Source organism: Fusarium odoratissimum (assembly GCF_000260195.1).
Source record: "Fusarium odoratissimum NRRL 54006 unplaced genomic scaffold supercont1.7, whole genome shotgun sequence".
NCBI lineage: Eukaryota > Fungi > Ascomycota > Sordariomycetes > Hypocreales > Nectriaceae > Fusarium > Fusarium odoratissimum.
Window position 1 is genome coordinate 823,026 of NW_022158693.1, and position 17,116 is coordinate 840,141.

Sequence of the window (17,116 nt, forward strand, 5' to 3'; positions counted from 1 at the left end):
ATTGATGGCACGACAACTGCGTTGAGTAGCTCCGAGATATCGGCTCGGTCACGGTCTCGGTGGTTTCAGTAGCATCCATCTCATAGGTCGTTAGTGGAGGCCAATGATGGCTGTTAGGGTCCTTGAGCCTCCACTATGACGCTACTGCGTTGGATCAGCCAAAAAGAAAAACGGCACGGCAAAGAAACGCCTGGAAGTCTTTTGTTTTAGAGTGTATGTCCTATCAAGTTGCGTTACTGGGTAGTGATTGACGGACAAGTGGATGAAGGAGAGAAACGGAAGGGCAGCATATAATGAACGGTAATAAGCTCCGAGCTCTGCCGTAAGTAAGTGAGAGCGCCGATGTGTTCTTGTAAGTGATGCCGTCCAGCTGTTAAGCTACATATAGAGACGGAAAATGAACTGGCTGCTCTCACCAGAAATAATATGGTGTCGTTATACTCAATAACCCCCCCTAACCATCTACTAAAACCAAAACTGAATCCATTGATCCATGTCCTCATTGTCTGTCGATAATTCATGACCTGACTTGGTCTGGCCTGAGCGGCCCAACTTAAGTACAACCTACCCACCTTGAGCCGTGGACGTAGGTAGGTAGCTGAGCTACTAATATCCATTACTGAGGGACTATTTACGTAGCTTTCCCCAACTCAAAACACCACTTCTCGTTCTACTTCATCTGCCTCAATTTTTGCTCACCTAAGTCTATCTCCTCTAAAACACCATTTTACATTAATCTATCATCATGGCTCGCAAGTTCTTCGTCGGCGGCAACTTCAAGATGTAAGTTTTTACCCCGCCATAGCAATCTGCTTCGCTCTGCTCTTCTCAGCTCGATCGATTTTCTTGCTGCCCCTCCCCCTCAATGAAGCAAAAAGGCCGCAGATATTTCTTGGAGTTACTCAGAAGCTTACCTTGATCCTCTATAGGAACGGCTCCAAGTCGTCCATCAAGGAGATTGTCGATAACCTCAACAACGCTGATCTCGACAAGAACGCTGGTACGTCATTCTTCTGTTCCCCTGCCCCGCGCATCATCCCAGCTTCTCAACAGAACCCCTCACTCCTTTTGCTGGAGCAACATTAACTAACACGCTCTCAGAGGTCGTTGTCTCTCCTCCTGCCATCTACCTCCCTCTCGTCCGTGAGACCCTCCGCAAGGACATCGAGGTCGCCGCCCAGAACGTCTTCAACAAGCCCAACGGTGCTTTCACCGGCGAGATCTCCGTCTCCCAGCTCAAGGACAGCGACATCAACTGGGTCATTCTCGGCCACTCTGAGCGTCGTGAGATTCTCGGCGAGTCTGACGAGACGATCTCCTCCAAGACCAAGTACGCCACTGAGAACGGCCTCAAGGTCATCTGGTGCTGCGGCGAGACCCTCGAGACCCGTGAGGCTGGCAAGACCATCGACTTCGTCTCTAAGCAGCTCGAGTCCCTCAAGTCCCAGATCTCCGACTGGTCCAACATTGTCATTGCCTACGAGCCCATCTGGGCTATCGGCACTGGCAAGGTTGCTACCACTGAGCAGGCCCAGGAGGTCCACAAGGCTATCCGTGACCTCCTCCGTGGTATCAGCGACAAGGTTGCTGACGAGACCCGAATCCTCTACGGCGGCAGTGTTAACGAGAAGAACTGCGGCGAGCTCTCCAAGCAGCCCGACATTGATGGTTTCCTCGTTGGCGGTGCTTCTCTCAAGCCTGCTTGTAAGTCCTCATATGCGTTCAACGGCACTGTGCTAACTGATACTTCTAGTCGTCGACATCATCAACGCTACCAAGCAGTAAACGTATGAGTTCAAAAGTAAAAAGTCTTGTTCCGTTGAGGTCTTTGATACCTTGGTATGGGAGCAGATAGATGATGAATGAAACAAAAATGATTATACCCATGAATAATTGGTCATTTTTCTATTATGTGAGAAAGACTTTTCTTAAGTGATCCTGTAACTTTAACTATCACAAGAAAGAAAAAAATCTTAATTGAGCATAGACATTCAGCCAGTGGTGAAGATGAGAAGCAGTTGTCATTCATGCCCCTAACATCATGGAGATCTTGCTATAAATCGTACAAATTTCCAAGCAACCCAATGCTACAAGCAACCCCAATATTGTTTACAAAACACATAAATGTACAGAAAACCCAATCGTAGAAGCCAGCTCTTAAACAACCATTCCCTTGCCGTGGTATGGGGACCAGACGCCACGCACACTTGGTTGGGCGCTGTTGACTGCTTTGTTGTAACGTTTCAACTTCTCTCCGCTAGCATCACGCAATAACTCGGCCTTCTGAAGGATCTCGTATGGTGATAGGTTTCGTACGCAGATGGGCTTAGTTCGACCATTGATGTAGTGACCGACAACGACGGGGTGCTTTCCGGGTCGAGGGGAGATGGAGAATTCGACTTGAGGGTTGGCGGCGGCGAACTTGGGGAGAAGAGACTTGATGAAGCCACTGTTATCAGGTTAGACAATGATGGAAAGAGCGGGAAGATGTTTGAATTGTTTCACATACTTCATACCCTTGGAGCTACCGGCCCAGTCACAGTAGTAGAAGTCTAACTTCTTGCACTGGAGGATAAATGCGCCGAGGCCATTCTGCAAAGGTCAGTACTTATGCCTCTAAGACATCGTCATACTGAACATACCTGGCCCTTTGCTATTTGTCTTATCGCCTTAACAGTCATTTTTGTGTGGCCGTATCAAGTGCCAAAATGATCCGATAACAGCTAGAAAGAATTGACGTGCCGAGAGGCTATCACCAGAAAATCAGCTCGCAGTGGATGGCGTTCCACCTTGGTTTAGCGTGAGTCGGCAGAACATCGGCTGGCAGAACGCCTCAGCCGCTGCTAGGCATCCCTCGAGTCCAAGCAGGCTCAAGGATTAATTTCCCCCACGAACGAAGGCGCGACAACTTCAATTAAATTTCGCCCATTCTTGGCTTTTCTGTCTATCCTTCATCGCGAACTGACGCTCGCCTATTCGTTCTCGGTTAATAACTTCATTTATCGCTCCTTTCACCCCGTTCGACTCGAGATAGTGCAATGACCGACAAGCTCCCCCCCAACCTGCTCGCGCTCTTCGCGGCGCGACCACCTCTGCGATTCCTCGACCCGCCCGATTATGCGCCTCAGCATCGCAGGACAGCACCCATCACCGGTGTCGCACAGTTTCTACCGGAGCTCCAGAAGTACAAGGAGACTGATGTTTACAACCCCACTGAGAGTTGGTTGCAAGCCCGCGATCGCAAGAAGCGAGAGAAGAAGGAGAAGTTGGAGACGCTCCTCAGAGAAGCGCCCGATCATCGTCAGGAGACCTAGACATTCTACCACAAAACAAATGCTAACGTGGTTAACAGATAAGCCAAACGAGGACCCCAACGTTCGTGGCGATGCGTTCAAGACTTTGATGGTCGCGCGTCTCAGTTACGATGCTGATGAGAGGGATCTCGAGAAGGAATTTGGTCGCTACGGTCCCATCGAGCGTGTATGCAATCGTCAATAAAACATCGCATAGCCAGTGGCTGACACCATCACAGATTCGTATCGTCGTCGATACTCACGCTCATGAGAAGCCAAACAAGAAGAAGAAGCCCCATCGAGGCTATGCTTTTGTCGTATTCGAACGAGAGAAAGATATGCGAGGTAAATATGAACCCTTCCCCGTCTGACTAGCCATTTGTATTCTTCCCTGGATGTACCTTTTGAGTTGTGGCCCTCAAGCTTGCCCTTCTCACGGAGTATATGCGAGACACCAAAGGGCCCTCAAGCTTGCTCGTCTCTGCTTCTTCCTTTTCTTTTGTCAAATCCGTCAGCACACAAGGTACTATTTAGGGTAAGATTGACTGACACCTGCGCCATTCGGCGCAACCATGAGCAGCGGCTTTGGATGCTTGTGACGGCATGCGCATCAAGGATCGACGTATCAAGGTAGACGTCGAACGCGGCAGAACTGTCAAGGGCTGGAAACCTCGCCGACTTGGTGGTGGCCTCGGAGGACGAGGCTATACTAGAGCTATGGCTGCTCGTCCCATGGGTCCCGGTGGCTTTAGCGGCGGCGGCGGTTTCCGTGGTGGTTTTAAAGGTTTCGACGGAGGACGCGGCCGTGGCGGTTTTAGAGGAGGATTCGGCGGCCGTGGAGGAGGTTTCCGAAGCGGCGACCGAGGAGGCGACAGGGGAGGCGACCGAGGCGGCTACGGCGCACCTAGTGATGCCCCGTCCGGCCCCGGATTCGACCGCAGAAACGGCGGCGGCGGCTATGGTGACCGGGACCGTGGCGACCGAAGGGGTGGTGACCGAGGCCCCGGTGGGTATGATTCTCGTAGCGGCGGTCGCTCATTTGACGACAGACACGGCGGCGGCCATCGTGACGGTGGCCGATACGGCGGAGAACGCGAGAACCGACGCACCGGAAGCAACATGGAACCCATTGGAGGCCGACGAGAAGGTGGGTATCGCGAACGGGACCGAGACTACGACAGACCCCGTGATGACGATGGTGGCCGAAAGCGTGGCTATGACGGCGGCTATGAGGATCCTCGAAAGCTTCGCCGTTATTAATGGGGTGATACTCCATGACCTTGTGTGGTGGGCTGCCGATCTTCTTCTAGTCATTAATTCAGACCCCTTTTCCACCAAAGGGTAAGCACACCATTATCGCCCAACCACGAATCTCGAGGATTCCGGATTATACTATACGCTTCTGCCCGATAACGTTCGTGGGATTTTACTTTTCGCTGTCATCATCTAACCAGACGACATTACAGTCAACTCAGTTTGAGGTATATTCCTCCGGTACATCCATATGGACTCAGGTTTACGCAACATGTCAGGTAACCTTTCTATGTATTCTATTTGCTTTTCTGGGAGTCGGGGTAAAATCTGGAGGATAGTTCGATGGTGAATTGGCCATTTTATGCTGCATAAGGGTAAGACTCGGTGACCTACTCCGTACTGACCCTTGAGATGTTGCCTAGGCTGGCTAAGAAGGCCGACTCTGATGTATCACTTAGGAGTTTTCATGTTCAATAACAGTTAAGAAAAGAACCGAATTTTGTGAATGTTGTGAAGTACGTATTGTCATTCGGGCGGGCCTATTGGTAAAACATGATGCCCTTCCATATCCCATGGCCCTCAACGCCGAGATCCCATAAAAATTTCATGCTGGTATCAGTCATTCAAACAGAAGATGTTAAACCCAACGTCTAGCACCGTTTTCTATGCCTTATCCTAGGCTCATCTAATTCTCGTCCATAGCGTTGGGGTTAACCTTTGTCACCTCAGAGCTAGCAGCGTTCCAGTATCTATACGATGTTAGTTTTTGTTCTTGTGCTGAGTTGATAGAGGATTTTCAACTTACGCTAATACCTTGACCTTGAACTCGCTCAAGCACACGTCGAAAAGCTTAAGCAATCTTGTCTGTCGTGAATCCAAAACATCACCCTCCTTGCAAACAACATACTCCTCGCCCTGACCAGCCTCATCACCGAGAACGACACGGCCCTTGACCATACGGGTAGGGACACCAAGACGTCGTAGCTCAGGCTCGATGGTGTGCTCAAGAGGAACATCGTGCTCAGCGGGAACCTCACCAGCGGTAGCATAGACAACACCGGTAGGAATAGAGAAATCGCGGGTGGCCACAGCGCCGGCGCGGGCAAAGTCGACAGGAGCGAGGTTCTCAAAGTAAGAGAGGATTTCTTCGACAGGGCGGTTGGTCAAGATCAAGCCGACGGTACCAGTCAAATAACGGCTGAGGTCCTCAATTCCAGGGGCGATGGCCTCCTCAGGTGTCTGGCCAAGAGCCTTTGCCATGAGCTTTGTCTTTCCGAAGAAGAGACTATAGAGAATTAGTGGCGATCAAGAGGCTTACACAGAGAGGCATTACCGGCAATCGGACAGCTCACGTCGAACGTCCTTGAGGTGGTTGTTTCGCATGTTATCGACGCTGAAGACAAAGCAGTTCTGGTACTCGGGGACAGTATCGCGGATATTCTGGAAAAGCTTGTCCTTGTTCTCGCGCGTCTTCTTGGAGACCTGTGTGAGGTGGACGACCTTTGCGCGCTTCGACTTGGGCATTTTGGCGGTATTGTTTGTTGATAAAAGGGTTCAAAGGTGATTCGAAAAGGGGTGAGGTCGAAGGAGGATTGAGAATCGAAAGTTTTGGTTGGTGGTTATGATTTGAATGGGACTTGAGATCTCAATGTCTGCTACAGAAGGCGGCTGTCCACCGGATTTTTTTACTTCCTACGATAAAAATTTCGAATGGGCGAGCTATCTTATCAGTTGACCCCGCAATTTTGCTCACCGAGGCAGGGGTCCAATCGCTCACCTAGGGTGTACTAATCCGGTAATTTCTGGCAAGATCAATACAATAGCATTGAAGTAGATCAAGCCCAAGTAATCGATTCAGCTTCTTTGTTTTCCAGTTTCTTGTTTATAACTAACTCGAAAACAGGAAACTCCAAGCACTAAGATTGATTACCTTACCCAATTCAAGATACTGGATGGACCATGGTGAAGAGGCTGTATCAACGTGATGAGATGTAATAAAAAGCAAGCAACGAACACTGTTACCGGTTAATGCTGTTAGAGCCATCTCCTTTCAGGTAATACCTTATAAGCTTGCAGTAAACTCTCACTTGGGGTCAGTTGTTCAACTGAATACAGATGTAATACGTGCAGCTGAGCTAATAAAATGAAGTATGGAAGTAAGGTAGTTGTGATCTTGAACCCATCTAGATTCAATGGACAGTCGTTGGTTAATATGGATAAGTTGTGATATTCAGGATGAGGCTATCGCCAAAAAGCAAAGTGATATGAATTGCCATGGAGCCGTTTAACGTCAGATACCACACCAATTATCTTCAAGTCTGCAATGCTGCAATGACAGGGTTGTATGCTAGAACGCTACATAATGGTGACGTGAAGATCCCTGAAAAACTAGCGATATAGTTGAGATATCCCGAAAAGTCTAGATGAGTTTGATCTGACTCGGTACTGCAAGCGTTTAGGTATTGAATTAATATAAGATTTTATTCTTTTGTATGGTCGCAAATTAGCTGATGTTTGCGGTTGAGTCTTGTCGAGACTTGGCGTCTTTCGGGAAAACTATTCCACACTTCCCGTTCCGAAGAGAGAATCGTGAAAAAGAGGGAAAGAGAACAAGACAGATGACGCACAGACCACCTTCTAGTCGGAGCAGAGCTCTGAAGTCGTTTTCTTACTGGAGCCACACAAACACATCACACATTGTCCAAACATCTCTTTCATCCCAATTGCAGAGCCCCGTAAACAATTCGACTCCTCCCTCTCCTAACCCTTCTCCATCTCGTTTTCTAGCTAATTGAACCTCTACCTCTCTCCACTATCTTTGCCATTTCTCACCTTCCAAGTCCCGTAACTCTCGATCTCTCCTCCGATCCCGAAGTTCGACCTTGCCACCCCTCACGTCTTTGCCTTCCAACCACGAACCCTCGACTCCATTTTGTCATCAGGCTTGCCCTATTCTGCTTGCTTGCTTCGACTCGATTCAACCCAACTCCAACCCCATCACTTCAATCCCGACCGAACACGATCGTCGTCTTGAGCTTGAATTCGTAATATCAGGCTCTGTTTCTTGGACGTTTTCACACCCTCGTTCGACCCGTTTCCGCGACACAGAGAGCTCGCCGGTTGCGCACCCAACCTAATTTTCGCTCCGCATCACACTCGTCATATCAAACTTCACATCACAACACACAGCCATCATGGCCTCCAACGGTAACTTTGCCCAACAGGATCAGTACAAGGAACCTGCCGACCAACAACAAACAGCTCCTACTACTTCTGCTGCCGATGGCTCTGCCACTGCTGCCGCTTCTGCCACCAACAACCCATCCAAGGATGAGGTTGGCTGGTATTTCGTGGAACAATTCTACACCACCCTGAGCAAGTCGCCTGAGAAGCTTCACGTATGTTAACTCCGTTGCCGGTCCGCTTTCTTCATACTAACGACCTTGATAGCTTTTCTACGGCAAGCGCTCACAATTCGTCTATGGTCGCGAAGCTGAGGTTGCCAAGGTCTCTGTTGGCCGACAGGTAAGTTAAGATGGCAAAAGGAACATCTGGATTGGTTGCTAACAGTACAACAGGACATTCAAGAACGCATCAAGAACCTAGACTTCCACGACTGCAAGGTCAGGATATCCAATGTTGACTCCCAGGCTTCCTTTGAGAACATCGTCATCCAAGTGATTGGCGAGACTTGCAACAACAACAAAGCGCCCAAGAAGTTCGTCCAGACCTTTGTCCTTGCCCAGCAACCCTCCGGCTACTTTGTCCTCAATGATATCCTGCGATATATCGATGACGAGAGCGATGACGAGTCTGCTGCTGCCTCTGAAGAGGCTGCCGAGGAGCCTGCTGCTCCCGCTACGGAGGAACCTGCTGCCGCTGTCGAGCCCGAGGCTCCCCAGTCTGTCGAGGAAACTAAGGAGGAGGCCCCTGCCCTCGATCCCGAAGTTGTTGATCAGAAGCTTGAGGAGGTTTCCACTTCTAAGGACAGTGTGACTCTCAACGGCAGCACCCCCGAGGAGGTTGATGAGGCTAAGGCCCCCGAGACCAAGCCTGAGGTTCCCGCCGAGACCGCTGATGAGGCTGCTAAGGAGCTTGCCGAGGAAGACGTCAAGGAGCCCGAGAAGCCTAAGGATCCTAGCCCTACACCCGTTTCCAAGCCTGTCGCTGCTCCTCCTACAGCTCCCGAGAAGCCTGCTGCTCCTCCTAAGCCCATGACATGGGCCAGCCGAGCTGCCGCTGCCCTTCCCAAGCCGGTTGTTCCTCTCCCCAAGACTACTACTCCTCCCGTGAACCAGAGCCGTGCTCCCGCTCCTGCCGCTGCCACTACTTCTCAGCCCGCTGCTGCTCCTGCTGCCACCTCTGCCGCGCCCGCCACTGAGTCCGCTGGTAAGGATGCGGCTGGATGGCAGACTGCAGGCAGTGACTCTAAGCGACAGAACCGACCTCAGTCTGTTTCCGGACCTCCTGCCGATAAGGAAAGCACCACCGCATACGTTAAGTTCGTGACGGATAAGGTCCAGGATGCAGACCTCAGGAACGCTTTGACTGCTTTTGGCGAGTTGAAGAGCCTTGATATCATCCGCCAGAAGGTAAGTTCAGATCCTCTACTATAACACTATCGTTGAAGCTAACATGGTATAGAACTGTGCGTTCGTTGAGTTCAAGACCCCTGAAGCCTCCAAGGCTGCGGTTGCTGCCAACCCTCACACCATTAACGGCGAGACTATCGTGATCGAGTCCCGTCGCAACAAGCCCGGTGCCCATAACGCTGGTGGCCGAGGCCCCGTTTCAGGACGTGGCCGTGGTGGTGCTGAGGGCGGACGATCTGGCGGCCAGGGCCCCCGAGGCAACTTCTCTGGTCAAAACCGTGGCCGTGGTGGCGCTCCCCGCGGCCGTGGTGGTGCCCAGTCCCATAATGCTTAAGCAATAGCGACTGATATATATAAAGTGGCCAGGATCAGACTTTCACATCAGTGTCAGTCTTGATTTTGCTATCTAGGTCCTGGAACGACCGGGATCCCAAATCGAAGTAATCACAACTAATCTACGTGATATACATAACCATTCCAACATCAACACGAGGGGACGACAACAGAAAACAAGCTCAGCAGATGGTCAGGGGGAGCGGTAAGGGAGCGGAGTTTGGTATTCCCTTTTGGAGGAAGGATGGAGTTGGGAATTTGGAGTCATATTTGTTCGTTTTTCAGTTTCGGTGGTTTGCGCGCTGCATCTGCATCTGATCCTCTCAGCCGGCGATTGGGTTACGGATTTCAGCGAAAACGGGGGAAAGGTCCTAGGCTGGGAGCTTTGGTTTGGCATCATTACTTTCTAATGACCGTGTATATTCTTACAAAAGCGAACGGACGGGCGATAGAGGTGGCAGTACCCGAAGGGCTGAAGGACGTTGACGGGTATACATACTAACGAAGCAGTGACAGTTGACGATGGTGGACGAGAGTCCAGGCCTGCGATGAATGACTGGGCCTGGAGGGACCATGTTCTGTACTTTTTACTGTGCAAGTAGTAATGATCAGTACCTTTTTGGTTTCCAATGTTTGAGTCGAGCTACCAGATCAGCAAGTGAATGCAAAATTTTCATATGATGTCAATGTTTTCATGTCATGTCATGTGAGGCAGGTAACGTAGCATGTTGAAGATCCAGGATGGAGGGGCATGACGGTCATAATATCCAGTATCGGTCTAGAAGGTCCCGTAGAAGGAATGTTGCTGTTGCTCGTTTTCTTTATGCGATGATATCCGAAGTTAAGCTTGCAGAGCCTCGTGGATCAAACAGGTCGAACTGTTCGTCGCATGAGAAATTGTTATTATTGATGGACGTTGGTCAAGGTTCTTTTGTAACAGGAAAAAGCATTGACAAAAGGCCAAGCCAGTTACTGGGGGACTTTTGAATGAGAGAGGATACCCACGCGTAATAGTTACTATGCAAAGAGAACTTGATTTTGAATCTATCGACGGTCAAAGTTGCACGTGTTCGTGTAGTAGACACCGCGATTTGATTCTATCCATTCGGTTCGTCGGAGACTATCCCGAATAGCCAGGGCGTGTCCTATTATTGTACATAAGGTAAGGTAGCTTATTCCGGACACGCCGCACAATGACATGGGGAAACAAAAGGTTCCCCGGGTATTTTTGCGACCTTCTAAAAGCAGACCTTAAGGAGAAAAAAGAACAGCCAATGTTATGTGAGGGAGAATTTCTGGCGATGGGACGATGCAAGTAAGGACTTTGCCGAGAGATCCGGGGAGTATCGTTATTATTATCCTGGACGATCAGTCCAGTTTGCTATGGAAATATCTGAGACAGCGGCTTGAGCTGATCACATTTTCGTTGGGACTGTTTTAGGAGTAAAGGTTGCAGCCAAGACGGGAGAGGATCATCCATGGAGTGCTTGTTCTGTAAGCTTGTAGGCTTAGTTTACGATACAGGAATCACGTATACCTCTTCTAAGGTAATTAACTTGTGGATGGAATGTGAGAGCCTCGACTTAAAACTCCGTCGATGGTACTTTTTAGGATCATGTTCCTTGCAAAGTAAGACAAGGAAAGGATCGACATAGAGCCTGAACTTTCCAGACTTGCTTACAGGTCTCTCGGAGGAATAATTACCGTGCGATTTGCGTGATCGTCAAGAAGCAATTCGACTGCCGGTGTCACGGACGGAATTAGCAGCAATCCAAGCCCAAGCCCAAGCAATCAAACAATCTCACTGCATGATGAATTGGTTGATTATCTTGATGATCAAACGTCACGTCACACCAAGAAAAGTGCTTGCGTGTTCCCTCCCCCGCAACAAAATAGGTAGGCAATGCATGCAACATAGGTCGTGATAGTACTAGTTATCAATCGGCCCTGCTCCAGGTTCTTGTGCTTAATAGTGCACCATATTGGGAACCCAATGGACAGTAAGACGGGAAGTTTCTGACGGAGATGGTCCGGAAATGTTGTGCAACCCGCGCGGGCCGCTCTAAGATTTTCTGTTGACAAAGTCTATTGGGTCCTCCGTAGAAGAAGAGGGGGTTTCGGTGTGGTCCGTGTATTAATTAGATTCGTGCGAGTGAGTTGACTGTTGATGTTTCTTCTTCGCATTTATCGAGACCGAGGATGAGTCGATCAATCCACACATGGTTCGTCCAGTCAACCCGCATGAAACATGAAAAATGATTTACTTGTAACAAGGAATGAAAATGTCACGATGGCTGACTATGAATAATAGACTAACAAGAAATACTCATATAGAATATTAGTGTGGGGCTATTTATGATTCAAAGAAAAAGAGACGCCGAGTAGAAGGGCCTGACCCCAGACATAGAGAGGGGCCACTATCAAAGGTGCCAATGCTAGTATCAAAAGTTCCTTTGTTGAGCGCAACGCTTCCAGAGCGATGAGGTAAGCTGTCCTGAACAAAAGGATACGTACTCCGGAGAGTTCCCAGGAGTCTGGTTCGCTTTTGACGGGCGAATCAGCAATCAGATTGAATCGTTATTCATCGAAACGGTAAAGGGCACTTTTGTAACGGAACAAGGTGCCGTTTTCTATGTTGGTTGGCTCATGTTGTTGCGCCTGCAATGCGGCGTCTCGGATTGATGAAATGAGAGCCGAAAACATCTTCACTGTGGAAAGGACTTTTGTGCAAGTTGACGTCCTATCAAGTAACAGAATGAATGACTTGCAGGACAGGTCTCGTGTTTAAGGCTTTAAGCGATGACCTGAAGCTCCGGATATTGAAGTCGAGACCCGGCCGAGATATCGATTGTGGCTTATGTACGTTGAATAGATTAGTCCGTATCGAGCCTTGAACTCTATCGGGCGCCCCTCGATTTACTGGTATGGCTTTTTGGATGTTGGAACGGCAATTGACCTTGTAGCAAAATGTGAGGACTATACATAATCGCCTAAGGAGGGTTGGGTGATTATCATATCGACAAACATATAATTCAAGGTTAAAATTCATACTTCCATTGGCAGTGGAGAGAAACTCTTCCAGGCAAGTCCTGTGCCGGTTATCCGTCACCCTTTTGTGACCTCCCCGTCCGGGACTAGCGAGGGAAGGTGGGGCCGTGTGCTGCAACTTCCTCGTGCGGTTCTGTCTGTGAGTGTGGGCTTGTGAGACCCTAGTTCGCGCGGGACCTTTTGGCGGGAAGGTGGTCCTTTTGAACCTGCAACATGCGGCTGCCACTGACAGTCCACCACCGAGAGACAGTGCCAGGCAGGCGCAGGCACAGAACAGGTCAAGCAAGCCATGCCATGTGTCGTGCTTTCCCGGGACCGGGGGTCTTTTAACGATCAGGGTGCTCTTTCCCCGACATCTACTAGGTTCAGTTACCTTACCTACCTACAGTACAATCTCACTGCCCAGCTCCTGCGGAGTCGAATCGAGTCGACAACCAGGCCTTGGAAGGAAGAGGAGAACCCTGGACTTGGCACCACCAACGACATCTTGCACTCTTCATCACCACGACATACTCGAGATCAACAATAGCACCTTCAGGACAAAGATACAGAGCCCTACACCAAATCTGAAAAAGATATCCACTAGCACAGGCGAGATCGGCAGTCAGCGCGGAAATTCGGCGCATTTAGTACAGTAAACGCTGCTGCACTTTGATGCGCTCTTCAAAAGTGCGGATCGCATCACATCCGCGCATCCCACAACCCGGCCGAGACAAAAGGCCAATCAAGACTCTGTCGCATCAGATCCCAAATGTGATTGTCCTGACTTGCTCGATTTAGGCGAAATCGCTTTTCTCGAAACAATACGGTAGCGTCCACTGCAACAGCGCGCCAGCAGCCTCATCTCGCCACTCTGAGCCTGAGCCTGTGCCAGCGTTTTGGTCCACGCTCCCCAATACCATTCCCACACCCTCACGTTTCTACGACTTCCGGCTGCCGCTCCACTCTCTCATCTGAATCCTCCTCAAAGCTCGGTTCAACGTGGGCCCTTTTGAAACGGCTGACGTCGCTTTGCTCTGGTCTGGCTGCTCTGGTTTGGTCACCGTTTCCCTGACCTTACCATCGATCCTAGTCACCCCGAGCAAAAGAGCCGCCGCATTTCCATTCCTCTTCCATACCCCATCGAAGCTGGACGGAGGCACGCCTGGTTTGGGCCCTACCGGCATCTCGTTGAACCCCGTCTTCCACCTCGACTCACACCCCCCTTCGATCCACGATTCTCTCCTCAAACTTACGAACCCCTGCGTGCGACCTTCTTCCACGACAGATGCTTCTCTTCGTGGATCCATGCTGACTGTTCTGATCCTCTCACCTACGACTTCTGTTGGCTCGCTCCAGTTTCTTCTTCCAAACCTCTCCACACAACCTCAGCGGGTCGGAATGATCAACCTCCTCAGTTTACCGTCCTCTATGGAGACTCCTATGGCCAATGCTCGTTGAGGTTCACGCCCCCAGACGACAGAGTCACCCTGTGAGCCTTTCCGTTCCGTATCGGCCGGTCGTGGGGCCCTCTCCGACTTCATATAAGTCCCATCTCCCTCCAATGGACCTACGCAGGGCCACGGCCGAGGACGATGTATCATCCACGACCGCTCCTACGTCGCCGCCCCTCAGGCGGCGTGTATCGATGGAGGAGGACCTCTACTACCAGCGTGTCATGACAAGTCCGCGCCGACCCTCCCAGCCGCCTCCGTACCAGCCAGAGCGAGATCCGCCGCCGACAACGTCGAATATCTCCCATGATGGGGATCGTTTGGAGAAGGGGAACGAGCTCACGACTGGTGGGGGCGGCGAAACTCAGCTTCATCCAGATACAGGAAAAGAAAACCTACCCGACTATAAGAACTCAATATTACTGGAGGGTGTATTTGACAAGAAACACGAAATCGAAAACTTGATAAAGAGGGCCGAGGATCGCCAATGGTATCCCGTTCACGTCTGTTTGAATGGAACAGCGCTTAGCATATATGGAACCAAGAAAGCATGGAGTTGGGGTAGAACACGCAGTGACGGGCCATCGGTCGACCCAGATAACCCTCCGTGGGTGAAGAGGGGCAAGCTCGAGAAGACATATAGCCTCTTGTATGCGGATGTCGGTATTGCCGCTGACTATACGAAGTAAGCTACCAAAATTGGAGGCGTAGGATTTGTGTTATTAACAAGATTCAGGAGGCGATATACCATCCGTATTCGAGCAGAGACAGACCAGTTTCTCCTATGCTGTATCGAGCTGAGTACATTCAACAAATGGCTCGAAGGTCTGTTCGCAGCTATCGATATTGCTCTGCCTCTGGAAGACCGAGATTTCCCGCGTGATATGTCTATTCCCCGAATACAACGAATCCGTTGGTTCCATGGCCAAACGCCAACGGCTACAGCTATTGACTTGTCAGAACTGGGCATTGAAGGAGGATCTGAAGAAGTCTCTGCGACAACAAATGAGGCTCGTCCATCAGCGCCACCCTTGCGACTAGCTCCAGAATCTCAAACCAGGCTAGAACCTGAAATTGAGGTTGAAGGAGATGAAGAAGTGGTTGAACCCCCTCCGCGAATAGACCTTGCCCGTCGTCTCAGCACAACGTCATACAACAATATGGGTATTGACCCTGTCGATGGAAAATGGATACCAGAACATCAGTGGTCGAGTGCCCATGACTTGCTGTATGCCAAGCTCTGTTACAGCAACCTACTCTTTAGAAGTCCCCGCAAAACACCATACATCATCAGCAAGGGCAAGAAGTTCTATGTTGATTGGACGACAGGCCGAATGGTCAGGGTCCTCCCGCCTGCCTATGGTGAGATCGACTACTTTGGGGCTTGGCAAACGGTTCATACCGAAAATAGACTTATCTGAGTTCTTGGCCAAACGGACACACCCTCCCTCCTGCCAGCACTATATCACCTATGATCTATCTCATCATTACTACATACACATACTCACTAGAGTCGACAACTATTCTCTTTCGACAGACACCACCGCGACCAGTCATATCCCCTTCAAGATGACACACATTTAACCTATCATGGGTTCATTCTACGACACATACAACTAGATCATCTATCATATTTTGTCACATACGGAGCTAGATATTCTTCTCCTCATCTCTTACTTTCTTAGCAGTACATATTTTCTCTGCATATCTGGCGCATGGAAGGCTGCGGATGCATCAGCCGATGATGACAGGGGCTTACGATCATGGAACGGAGTTTGCATTTCATTTATTGTTTGCTTAGATCCTCGTGCTTTCTACATTTGAGGACGCTACACGGCATGGGTTGTGATGAGTCGCGCCCTCGGCCATTTGGTTTTCAGCATGAGTGGCCATGGCTGCTTTTCCATATCAGCAATTCATACACGTTTGCATGGATTGCGATGCCTGTACATAGAAGACATTGAAAGAAACATTTTGAAAGATGTCATTGCAACTAAGTGCTTGATTAACTGTGAACGTTGCTTCGTAAATGCTGTTATACAAGACAAAACATTGGTATAATAACGCCCATTACTCCCGGATCCATTGGATGACCACAACATACGTTCAGCTTTTATGCTATCTATATGCATCTTTTTCGTCGTTCATACTCATGATGACGCTCCTTGTTCCCCACCACCATCGGCAGCGTCAACGGCTGCTATGCCCTGTCTCGTCTCAGTAGCAACATCGTCGATAACCGGGCGCAGCGCGTCATTTGCGCCCTGGACATCGGCGACGACAGCTTCGAGGGCATCAAGAAGTGTACGAATTTCTTCTCTTTGACGACGAACTTCATCGTACAACAGAGCGTTTTGCGATTGTGTCGTTTGTAGGCGAGCATTGAGCTGCGACTGGTGCGCTGTGAGGGCGGGTGTGAGATGCGCGGCGAGGATTGCTGATGGGGGCAGAAGATGAGGACTGTATATCTGTTAGTGGATGGCGATTATAGTAGTGAGAAGGGAACTTACGGTGTTGGTTCTTCTGTTGTTGACTCGGCGCGTCGGCGGGAGGCATCGCTAATAAGGCTCTCTAGGTCATTGAGCTTAGGAACGACCTGTCTCGACACCATAATATTATCAAACTCTTTCTGTCCATCTCCTATTAGCATTGTCCTTATTTACCGCTTCGTTGTGTCATACCTCGCACTTCTCGCCAAGCTTATCAACCATTTGTCCCTGAACCTGCCTCAACACACCCTCCGCCCTCTTCGCAACCGTAGGGTAGCAGCCGGCGACATTGTCCCATCCAATCTTCCCCAGCGTCTTCTTTAGCGATCGCGCGTAGAGTTCTTGTAGACGCGCGGCGCGGGGACCAGGCGTAACGGCTGTGTGTCGCTGAGGGAGGGGTGGTGATGCGGGAGGGTCTTGTTCTGATTCTGGTTGTTGTTCTGGTTCTTGTGATTGAGATTGAGCTGTTTCTTGGGCTGCTTCGGCTTGCGCGGATTGTTCGGGTTGCGGATCGGGCGCCATGACGATAAATATGGTACTGATGTTGGAGATGTTTGGTCTTGGTGGTTAGGAGACGCGACTGATAAGGCGGCGCGTGGGGTAAAGTGCTATACATACCTCTTATCGCACGTGGTCAATCATGATCACTATAATTCCAGAACGTAACCAATTAC

General features: G+C 50.0%; 8 protein-coding genes across 12 annotated transcripts; 4 read left to right on the forward strand and 4 right to left on the reverse strand.

The window, feature by feature from the left end:
- Positions 1-37: 37 nt before the first annotated feature.
- On the forward strand, positions 38-2,450 carry FOIG_05558 (triosephosphate isomerase). Of its 2 annotated transcripts, XM_031204230.1 has the most exons (5): positions 191-213; positions 269-783; positions 930-1,000; positions 1,102-1,704; positions 1,754-2,450. In XM_031204230.1, the coding sequence occupies exons 2-5, from the start codon at positions 746-748 to the stop codon at positions 1,783-1,785; spliced, it is 744 nt and encodes a 247-aa protein (XP_031066059.1). In that variant the 5' UTR covers positions 191-213; positions 269-745; the 3' UTR covers positions 1,786-2,450. The 2 variants fall into 2 exon arrangements, with proteins under 2 accessions (XP_031066058.1, XP_031066059.1); XM_031204229.1 differs by having other exon boundaries at positions 38-783.
- Positions 1,705-2,755, reverse strand: FOIG_05559 (uncharacterized protein). Its single transcript, XM_031204231.1, has 3 exons — positions 2,643-2,755; positions 2,510-2,592; positions 1,705-2,449 (listed from the first exon to the last, which is right to left on the reverse strand). Exons 1-3 carry the CDS (start codon positions 2,679-2,681, stop codon positions 2,158-2,160), a joined length of 414 nt encoding a protein of 137 aa, XP_031066060.1. The 5' UTR covers positions 2,682-2,755; the 3' UTR covers positions 1,705-2,157.
- Positions 2,756-2,867: 112 nt separating this feature from the next.
- On the forward strand, positions 2,868-5,053 carry FOIG_05560 (U1 small nuclear ribonucleoprotein 70kDa). Its single transcript, XM_031204232.1, has 4 exons — positions 2,868-3,300; positions 3,353-3,480; positions 3,533-3,638; positions 3,874-5,053. Exons 1-4 carry the CDS (start codon positions 3,039-3,041, stop codon positions 4,551-4,553), a joined length of 1,176 nt encoding a protein of 391 aa, XP_031066061.1. The 5' UTR covers positions 2,868-3,038; the 3' UTR covers positions 4,554-5,053.
- Positions 3,637-6,261, reverse strand: FOIG_05561 (mRNA turnover protein 4). The gene is made up of 3 exons (XM_031204233.1): positions 5,881-6,261; positions 5,353-5,832; positions 3,637-5,296 (listed from the first exon to the last, which is right to left on the reverse strand). The coding sequence occupies exons 1-3, from the start codon at positions 6,069-6,071 to the stop codon at positions 5,233-5,235; spliced, it is 735 nt and encodes a 244-aa protein (XP_031066062.1). The 5' UTR covers positions 6,072-6,261; the 3' UTR covers positions 3,637-5,232.
- Positions 6,262-7,177: 916 nt separating this feature from the next.
- FOIG_05562 (uncharacterized protein) lies at positions 7,178-10,547 on the forward strand. 4 transcript variants are annotated; one of them, XM_031204235.1, is made up of 5 exons: positions 7,178-7,754; positions 7,809-7,945; positions 7,998-8,072; positions 8,126-9,139; positions 9,192-10,547. In XM_031204235.1, the coding sequence occupies exons 1-5, from the start codon at positions 7,742-7,744 to the stop codon at positions 9,471-9,473; spliced, it is 1,521 nt and encodes a 506-aa protein (XP_031066064.1). In that variant the 5' UTR covers positions 7,178-7,741; the 3' UTR covers positions 9,474-10,547. The 4 variants fall into 4 exon arrangements, with proteins under 4 accessions (XP_031066064.1, XP_031066063.1, XP_031066066.1 ...); XM_031204234.1 differs by having other exon boundaries at positions 7,178-7,945; XM_031204237.1 differs by having other exon boundaries at positions 8,126-10,547.
- Positions 10,548-12,733: 2,186 nt separating this feature from the next.
- Positions 12,734-16,018, forward strand: FOIG_05563 (uncharacterized protein). The gene is made up of 2 exons (XM_031204238.1): positions 12,734-14,638; positions 14,690-16,018. Exons 1-2 carry the CDS (start codon positions 13,950-13,952, stop codon positions 15,372-15,374), a joined length of 1,374 nt encoding a protein of 457 aa, XP_031066067.1. The 5' UTR covers positions 12,734-13,949; the 3' UTR covers positions 15,375-16,018.
- On the reverse strand, positions 13,365-13,809 carry FOIG_05564 (uncharacterized protein; the record flags this gene model as incomplete). The annotated part of the gene is made up of 1 exon (XM_031204239.1): positions 13,365-13,809. One exon carries the CDS (start codon positions 13,807-13,809, stop codon positions 13,441-13,443), a length of 369 nt encoding a protein of 122 aa, XP_031066068.1. The 3' UTR covers positions 13,365-13,440.
- FOIG_05565 (uncharacterized protein) lies at positions 15,889-17,008 on the reverse strand. The gene is made up of 3 exons (XM_031204240.1): positions 16,635-17,008; positions 16,464-16,582; positions 15,889-16,413 (listed from the first exon to the last, which is right to left on the reverse strand). The coding sequence occupies exons 1-3, from the start codon at positions 16,962-16,964 to the stop codon at positions 16,104-16,106; spliced, it is 759 nt and encodes a 252-aa protein (XP_031066069.1). The 5' UTR covers positions 16,965-17,008; the 3' UTR covers positions 15,889-16,103.
- Between the last annotated feature and the right edge of the window lie 108 nt (positions 17,009-17,116).